The 9,543-nt window shown below is 59.3% G+C and overlaps 1 protein-coding gene across 1 annotated transcript; it reads right to left on the bottom strand.

The window, feature by feature from the left end:
- Positions 1–4,042: 4,042 nt before the first annotated feature.
- LOC127035625 (tubulin alpha-1C chain) lies at positions 4,043–9,185 on the bottom strand. Its single transcript, XM_050925691.1, has 4 exons — positions 9,079–9,185; positions 6,456–6,678; positions 6,186–6,334; positions 4,043–5,115 (listed from the first exon to the last, which is right to left on the bottom strand). Exons 1-4 carry the CDS (start codon positions 9,079–9,081, stop codon positions 4,141–4,143), a joined length of 1,350 nt encoding a protein of 449 aa, XP_050781648.1. The 5' UTR covers positions 9,082–9,185; the 3' UTR covers positions 4,043–4,140.
- Positions 9,186–9,543: the final 358 nt, after the last annotated feature.

Here is a 9,543-nt window from a genome sequence, read left to right on the forward strand (position 1 = left end):
TACAGGAACAGATAGATGGGGATGGGTGAATGGATAAATCAATATTTTTAAATCGGCCTCATTGATTTGAGCTCCCATTTCTCAGGCAAGTAGGAACAATCTCAGCCATGTTCATTTCTCTCTTCGCTATTTACAAGAGCCAAATTCTGCCCCAAGCGGCCCCGTGCCGGGCGGTGACTCCATCACACAGCCCACAGTCCCTTGTCTCCCCCACAGCCCGAGCCCAGGGCCCGTGAGTCCAATGGAAGAATCCTCGTTAACTGCAGTGGCCTTTGGATCAGCCCCGGACACAACCCGCATCCTTTCCTTAGGGGCCTTGGCACCCCGGGCACTGGAGTCACAACCTATCCCCACGGTGGGGCCAGGCCAGGCAGCAGCTCCCCCCCACACCCCAACCATGATCCAGGGCCCTCAGTCTATGGGGCCATTCAGGGCTGGGTACTGAGGGGGCCAGTCAGTGCTGATGAGCTGTGCTGAGAACCAGCGAACTCGCTGCAGGGGGTGGGGGGAGGTCTCTGAGGAGGCCACTCACTGCCCCTGGACAAGATTCAAATTGGCCACCTCAAGGCAAAAGGCGCCATAACCCTATTCCAGGTGGCCCAGGCCTGTTGGGTGTCTAAGCCCTGCAGTATGAGGCTCCCCACCCGATGGCTTTGTCTTTCCTTCATACCATTCTCCCCCCACTCCCTTCACTCAGGTGGGGCCACCTGCCATGGGAACCAAGTGACACCCCCCTTCCCTGGCAGCACCGCCCACCCCCTGGACTGTCAGACAAAACTGAGGGAAGGGGTGGAGGCCGCGAGACCCACAGCTAAAGTAGTGCAGAGGGGGCTGGGGAGGAGGCACCCACCACTTTAGGACCACAAAAATAGGGGCCCTATGCCTCCTGGCCTGCATGGGGACCCCCTCACCCCACAGTGCAGACTTGGCCTCAGAGCCAGGAGGCCACTGGTTAAAATCCAGCACCCCCACCAAGGGGGGAACATGCTGCACCCCAGAAGTAGCTGCATTTCCCTGGTGCAAAAGGCTTGGGGCACTCCTGGGTGGGGGGGGGAACCACACAGAGCTGCTATCAGCTCTCAAGCCACGCTGCACTCTTTAGGGAGGAGAAATCAGCCCCCAAGTTCGCCCCAGGGCCCCTCCAACAATGGACTGAGCTGTGCCCCCAGCTGCAATTCCATACAGGAAAATCCTGCCTGGGTCCCACTGCCTGAGAATCCCCGAGGTGCAGATCAGAGCTGAATGTGCGGGGCTGGCGCCAGGGAAGGCTCCATCAAGCCCCCTGGATCGATGGCCCTGGCAGCTGAAATTTGCTGTCTCTCGCAGGGGCTCCAGCCCCTTCCAGCCATCTCCTTACCTGCTCGCCCTCCTAAGGAGCGGGGATGGGGCTGCAGATGCCTGGCTGGGAGTCTGCCAAATACCTCCTGGGCGCTGATGAAGCAGCGGGGGTCCCCATCACCTTCCCAGTACAGACCTGGGCCGGGGAGGCACTGTCTCTCTCTAGCACTGAGGCTCTGACCACTCAGCACCATTAAAACACCCTCCACCCCACAACCAACCTCCGCTCCAGCCTGTCCAGCCTGCCCCCTCTGTTCCCCCAGCCGGATCCTTCTTCCCTTCCTGTCCTAGACTGGCAGGCAGCACGGCTGTTAATAGCTGCCATGCCCCACCACAGCAGTGGCTGGATGTGCGGATGGGGTCTGTGTAATGTTTGCTGAGCACCATGAGGTCCCAGCCAGGGTAGAGCCATTGACTGTCAGGGACGGAGTAGGACAAGCCCCCAGCTCCTGCTCCAGGGTGTCATCAGGTGTGGGGGGAGTATTTGCCCTGCCCTGCCTGTGGGGGAGGGGGCACAGATTAGAGAAGGGCAGGGGCTCCCTGCTGTCCCCTCCCCCCTGCACTGAGGGCTCCAGGACCTTGCCTCTTCCCCCAGCCATTTTGGGGGTGAAGCAGCCCAAAGAAGGGGCCCTGTAGAACACAGCCATCAGCCAGCTGCAAAGGAAGAAATGCTGCAAGCAGCATCCTAGGCCTCAGCAGTGATTGCACCCCTGGCGCCCGAGGGCCCACCCAGGGCAGAGGGAGCGAGGCTGCCAGGGAACCAGGACTGGCCAAGCTCAGTGCATGGAGCAGCTTGAATCCTGGCTCTTGTAGATAAATCTCTGCATTAAGCATCTTCACGTAACTTTGTATTACGCCTCTGTTCCTGTAGCTTTGTATCAATCCTAACTTAGAAAATTTTGTACTGAGCCTTGGTATATGTTAGAAAAGTGTCTTTGCTAGAATAAAATCCCCCCCCTTTAATCAACGGCCCTGTTGAATGAGCGAGGTGTGAATGAGCCAGGGTGGAAGGCAGCACCAACAGCTGGAGAGGGGATGGGAGCCAGACCCATGAACAATGAAGTGTCCAGGGGGCTCACTGAAGCAGCACAGACCTACTGCCAGCCATGGGGGTCAGAAGCCAGCAGCTGCTTTGGGGAACACCCTCTGTGCAGCATTGGGACAACACCCAGAGCAGCAGGACAAGGACCAAGACACATTTTTGAAGCTGGTCCAGCTGTGCAGCAGAGGGACACTGCTATAGATGTGAGGGGTCTTGCACAGGACCCTGGGTCTCACCTTGTCAACATGGAGCATCAATCCAGATCAGCAGAAGCCCGGCTCCCCCCTCCCCCATCTAACTCAGCTGGGCAGTGAAGGGGAGCAACTCACTGGTAACAAGGTTGAGCGTGTGCACAAATATCTCACATGCCTGATACATGTATCAGCCAACACTATCACCAAGAAACATGGCGCTGCCTTTTCCCCCCTGAAGACCTGGGCAGCACTTCAAGTAAAACTCCCTGTGCCCTGCAAGGAGAGGCCCTGGCCTCAGCCTGCAGCACTGCATGGCCCAGCATCTGAGCCACAGGGGAGTGGTTATAGCACAGGACTAGGCACCCCCCCAGCCCCGCCAGGGGAATCCCAAGGGAAAAGGACCCAATGGGGAGGATTCTCCGACAGGAGCAGTTATAGGTAGGGGCAGGGGGTTGAAAGGGAAGGGAGGGGCCCAGGGAGTGGCTGGAGCCCAGGGCTGCACTATCCCCATCTGGCTTTCTCCAGGACAAGGTGACCCTGAGAGCCCTGGAGAGAGGGGGTATTAACCCCAGAGGGGGAGACTGCTCTGGACTATCTGCACCCCACAGGGCTAGGCAGCGAGATGAGTGCAGTCATTCCTGGGGAGAACAGGAGGCAGGACACCTGGGTTCCCTTGCCAGGCTGTACAACTCAGCAGCCTGTGCCTGGTTCCTTTGAGCAGAACAGGCAGCTGCACGCTAGAGCTGATACAAGAGCTGTCAGCCTGCTAGATTGCTGCCCAGGCTGACTGTCCCTGCTCAGCCTGCTGGAATGAGCTGGGGCTCCCAGGGCCCAGGCACTCTGCTGTTTGCCCCACACAGAGCACCTGCCCCATGCATGGCAGGGCCTGGCCACCAAGCCTGGAATGAAGTTCTCCCCATTGTCCGTGTGGCAGGCTGGGGTGGGGGACAGGTCCCAGTCTCACCCCCAGCTGTACTGAGCCAGGCAGAGCTGCTGCAAAGTAGAGGTCCTGTCCCCCCCGCAGCACACAGGGGGTCTCAGTGCCACACAGGAGGCCACAACTGAGATCTGGCAGCTGGATTAGTGTCTCCAGGAAGAAGCTACAGCAAGTGCACGGTGCCCACAACCCTGCTTCTGCCCCCCAGCAGGGCTCCAGCACATGCCAAGTGGCTTCGGTGACTGGCTGAAGCATGACGGGGGCACTGCTCCGACGCAGGGGCTGCTGGGACTGAGACGGCTTTGTCACAGGCCGAGGATGCCAGCAGTCCCAGGCTAGAGCCTTCGGCTTGACAAGGAGTGGAGAAGAGCCCCACCTGCTCCCTTCCATTCAATAGCTGGTTGCATTGAGGCTACCCTGGCCCTGGCCCACCTCAAGGCACCCCTGGCACCCCCCGCTGCCCAGGGCCAAGCCAGAGCTCCACAGTATGCAGGTGCCGTCCGCTCCGCAGGCGAGTAAACGAGATGGTCCGAGTAGGAAGAGCACTTTTAATGACTACAGGACACTGGAGTTTTACAGGAAAAGGGAAAACAGAACTGAAGTGACAGCACAGGGAAAGATGAGACAAGTTAATACTCTTCTCCTTCGTCCTCACCCTCAACACTATCTGCCCCCACCTCTTCGTAATCCTTCTCTAGGGCAGCCATGTCCTCCCGCGCCTCTGAGAACTCGCCTTCCTCCATCCCCTCCCCTACGTACCAGTGAACAAAGGCACGCTTGGCATACATCAGGTCAAACTTGTGGTCCAGACGAGCCCAGGCCTCAGCAACAGCTGTGGTGTTGCTCAGCATGCACACAGCCCGCTGCACCTTGGCCAGGTCACCACCAGGAACCACAGTGGGAGGCTGGTAGTTGATACCAACCTTGAAGCCAGTTGGGCACCAGTCCACAAACTGGATGCTGCGCTTGGTTTTGATGGTGGCAATAGCAGCATTGACATCTTTGGGAACCACGTCCCCACGGTACAACAGGCAACAGGCCATGTATTTCCCGTGGCGAGGGTCACATTTCACCATCTGGTTGGCTGGCTCAAAGCAAGCATTTGTGATCTCTGCTACAGTCAGCTGCTCATGGTAAGCTTTCTCAGCAGAGATGACCGGGGCATAGGTGGCCAGAGGGAAATGGATACGGGGATAGGGCACCAAGTTGGTCTGGAACTCTGTCAGATCTACATTCAGGGCACCATCAAATCGGAGGGAGGCGGTGATGGAGGACACGATCTGGCTAATAAGGCGGTTCAGGTTGGTGTAGGTGGGGCGCTCGATGTCCAGGTTCCTGCGGCAGATGTCATAGATGGCCTCGTTGTCTACCATGAAGGCACAGTCCGAGTGCTCTAGGGTGGTGTGGGTGGTCAGGATGGAGTTGTAGGGCTCCACCACCGCGGTGGAGACCTGAGGAGCAGGGTAGATGGAGAACTCCAGTTTGGACTTCTTGCCATAGTCAACAGACAGACGCTCCATCAGCAGGGAGGTGAACCCAGAACCAGTGCCACCTCCAAAGCTGTGGAAGACCAGGAAGCCCTGGAGACCTGTGCACTGGTCGGCCTGTTAGAGGAAAAAAGTTACAAGCTGCCTCTAAAAATGCACAGGATTTCTGGTCACACGAGCCTAGCTAGTGCCAGGCCCTGCCCCAGGCCATCTTTGCCAGCCCTGCTCTTTGATCGATCAATTCCAGTTTCGGAAACACACACAAGTACTGCAAAGCCAAACAGCTGGGACAGGAGCATCTGCCACTGACAAGCCTTTTGGCCACAAGATTGACAGCTGGTCCCCTGCATTGCCACTTCAAAGAGGTGAACTGGCTCCTAACCTTTTCTGCTGTAAGAGGCAGTGGGTTCGGGGCTCAGACCTCCCCAAGGAACCACAGCAACATCTCACCACTCCAGAGACAGCAGCTCTTCCAGAGCTGAGTCCTTCACACCCAACTGCCTATTACCAGTGGGTCTCTGCCTGGGGAAGATGGCCCCCCACAAGGAAGTGGGGCAAGACAGGCAGCTGTTAGGGAGTTGTGAGAACTAGCCAGGTGAATAACCCTGTGTGGCCATTCATGCCCTGTCCCATGTAGGGGCAGACTGCTCCAAAACTGCATTAAATCCAAAACTGCCAGTACTTGCAAGATGTGGGTGCAGACCCCCCTCCTCCCCACTCACACACCCCAAAACCCTCCCATCAGGGAGATCTGAGACAGGACAGTCACCGTACCAAAGGGCTCATCTACGCTAGACAAGAGGCAAAGCTCTTTACACACCCGTTGACACCTTGCACTCAGCTGGGAATGCAGAGATGCCTTTTCACTACTGCTTTCCAGAGAGTGCTCCTAACACGGCTGCCTGCTCCAGCATGGCCAGGTACCTCCTAGATGGACTGGGTCTGGCGCCAACACAAGTCACATCCCTCCCTTCACCAGCACACTCACTGCACTCCATTGTCCTAGGAGCTCAGCTCCCCCACCCGGCTGCTGGAAAGGGGAGACGGGTTTGCTCCTGTCTGGAACAGGAGAAGTTTGCTAGGGAACCGATTCTGGCAGACAGGGGTTGGCACAAACACGTGTCAGCACCCTTCTCCTGCCAGGACTGGTGCTGCAGACCAGCCTTGCTGGCGAGAGACTCACTTACCAGCTTGCGGATCCTGTCGAGAACCAGGTCGATGATTTCTTTCCCAATGGTGTAGTGCCCACGGGCATAGTTGTTGGCAGCATCTTCCTTGCCGGTGATGAGCTGCTCGGGATGGAAGAGCTGGCGGTACGTCCCGGTGCGCACTTCATCTGGGGAGAGGAAAGGCAGAGTTTGTCTCCCCGCCACCCATGCACAGCAGCCGTCTGCTGTAGGCACATGAGTTTGCAGGGGAGCCCAGAAAGCAGTCAGATGATGGCTTTGCCTACTCACCTATGACCGTTGGCTCCAAGTCCACAAAGACGGCTCTGGGGACGTGCTTGCCAGCGCCCGTCTCACTGAAGAAGGTGTTGAAGGAGTCATCTCCTCCACCGATGGTCTTGTCACTGGGCATCTGGCCATCAGGCTGGATCCCATGTTCCAGGCAGTAGAGCTCCCAGCAGGCATTGCCAATCTGGACACCAGCCTGGCCGACGTGGATAGAGATGCACTCACGCTGCAGAAAGAAAGGGACATTGAACAGCCTGGCTGGGGGCAGTTCTGCACCCAGTGTCACCAGCTGATCATGGGGCAGGATGGTGCGAGATTAGATTTATGAATGAGCCATGTGACCTGCAGTGCAAACACCTCCAGGAGACAGTCTCTAGGCCAGAGAGGAGCCATAAGGAAACCCACAGCAGGAAGAGAACTGGCCCTGGCATATGATTGTGGCTCGCCAAGTACCCCCACACACACACAGTGGGACGAATATGCTGTGACCTAAGGAACCATTTGTTTAGCCAAGGCTAAACCAGAACACACCAGGCTCCCGAACCAGGCCAGACAAGGGTTTTTCTGTGACCACATTGGCACAGAGAAGCCACATTACAGGCTGGCCAGGCTGTCTGAAAGCAGCTAGTCAAAGCAGCTCTGGCTTGCAGGGTCAAAGCAGATTTGAAACATCAGACCTGTGATGAGGCAGCAAGTTCTCAGCTGCAGCCTAGTAACCAAGCTGGGTGCCCAGCAGGCTGGCCTCCAGCTCCAGGGAACATTCCTGACAGGCCCCATGGAAACATGCAAATTCTCCTTTTCAGTCCCTGATCCACATCTCCCAGCAATTGTGTAACCCACACTGAGCTCATTCAGCCTCGGCCTCAGGCCTTGTCTTTCAATACAAGGCCCCTTTAAGCCAGATTAAACCAGCAAGCTCCAGCCATCTGACTCATGGAAAAACAGGCCAGATAAGCAGCCACAAGAGCTGCAATTTGAAGGGCTGTGGCCAGCCGTTTAACCCCACAGGGGAGGCCGAACCATGGTGGATCTAGCGAGAGCACTGCCAGCAGCAAGATCTGGAAAGCAGCTTCTCTTTTCCTAAGAAGAGGTTAAAATGGGCAGAAATTCCAGCCGAAGCAGAGATTTGGCTGCCCCTCAGAGAAGCCAAGGGACTAGGAGCCGGAAACATTCCGCGTCTCTGAAAGGTTTGGAACCTTGTCTCGAAAAGTGTTTCCGCTCCACATTCGCCAGCCACAGGGCTTCTGAGGCAGCACGGAGTCCCTGCTGAAATGCAGCCAGCTCATGTATTAGAGCCTGGCTCACAGTACTGGGACAGTGAACTGGGTAATGCTTTAACCTGCCTCTCTCCTCCCCAGCAGTAGGAAAACATTCTCCTCCTCCTCACAAAGGGGAAACTGAGGCACCCAGCAGTGCTGGCAAAGGTCACATTGCAATTTGTTGTTGGAGGCCACTGAACACTGCCCCTCAGTTCACTTGAAACGTCGATTGCACTAAGTGGCCTAATAAATGAAGTTATCAGTAGCCCCCCTGAAGCGCTGAGCATTACTCACCCCCCTGACTCCTCCAAGCTAACAAGCCAGGTGAGTCAGGACTGCCCAGGCGTGCTAGGGTCAGGGCCATTAGTCTGGGCTCGCCACGTGGGCAGATCCCCGGGGCCCAGAACCAGGATAACGCGCTGGCTGTGGGGATATCTGCATGCTCCTATTTTAAACCTGAATATTGAACCCGAGACAAGCCGGGAAGAGCCGAATCCCTCTTCGACCAGCGTCACTTCCTCTTGCCAGGCTCGCTTTAAACTGCCCCCCTACCGCCCCCGGCCCCAGCCCCAGCCCCGGCCCCGGTTCACCTTTCCAGCCCCGCCCACTGCGCCCAACCGGAAAGTCACCTGCAGCTGCGGTTCACACCGCACCCAGCGGTGCCCAGCAAGGAGCGGTCGGGACTCCTGGGTCCGATTCCCAGGCCAGCTGGGCCCCGAGTCTCACTACCCCTGACTACAGCGCTGGGGGACCGCCCCCCCCGAAATACGCTGCCAGGCGTTATAGCCGCCGCTCCAGTGCCCCGATCCAGGGCGCTCCTGGCTGCATCGCCCCCAGCCCGGCCCGGGGCAGCGGGCTCCGGGTCACATGCGAGCCTGGCCCGCCCCGGAGAACTCCCGCCACGCACGAGCCCCCCCGGGGAAACCCGCGCACAGGGCCGAGCCGGCTCCAGGGCAGCCAGCTCCCCGCTCCCCCCCCCGGAGCGAGCTTCCGCCTCCGGCCGAGCCCGGCCCGCCCCCGCTCCCCGCCCCGCGTGGCGCAGCAAGGAGCCGAGGGCGCGGCCCGGGGATGCTCCGGGCCCCACGACACGTGGGGGGCCCGCCCAAGGTCACGGGACGCCCCGGGTCTCCGCCGGGCACAGGCGCCGTGCGCGCAGCGCGGCGTGGGGCCGGGAGCGGTGAGTGCGTGGGGCCGGCCCACGCGTGCCCGCCCCCCCCGGCGTGCCGAGCTGCGGCTGCCCCAAGGCGCCTCCACGCCCCAGCCCGCCCAGCCCCTCCCCCACGCAGTGCCCCCCCAAAGTGCGCACGATCCCGGGCGGAAAGCTCGCCGGGGGGGAGGGAGGTCTCGAACCCGGGCCCCGAACTCACCATGACGGTAGCGGGGCAGCAGCGTCTCTCACTATCCGACCCTTTAGGGAGTCTCCAGTGAGAAGAACTTTGGGCTGCCCCCGGGCGGGGCCTTATATACCCTAGGGGGCGGGGCTAATGGGAAGGGGCGGGGCCTTGTGCCGAGGGCCGGGGAGGCAGGGTGTGTCCCTCCTCCACGCCACGCCCCTCGCCTAAACCCCGCCCCCGAGGTGTCCTGATTGGCAGGTTCGAAAGTTTGAACTCGCACGTAGAGGGTGACGGACGCAGAGTGGAATGTGGAGGGGGAGGGAGGCCTGGGGGTGGGGGAGATGGGGGATGGGCTGAGGGAGACATGGGGTGGGGGATGGGATTGGGGAGGCCTGGCGGGGCAGAGATGGGGAACCATATGGGGGTGGCAGTGATGGGGGAGGGGCTGGGGAGGCATGGGGGTGGGGGATAGGCTGGGGGAGATATGGGGGCTGGCAG

Source organism: Gopherus flavomarginatus, chromosome 16 (genome assembly GCF_025201925.1).
Source record: "Gopherus flavomarginatus isolate rGopFla2 chromosome 16, rGopFla2.mat.asm, whole genome shotgun sequence".
In the NCBI taxonomy this organism is placed as follows: Eukaryota; Metazoa; Chordata; order Testudines; family Testudinidae; genus Gopherus; species Gopherus flavomarginatus.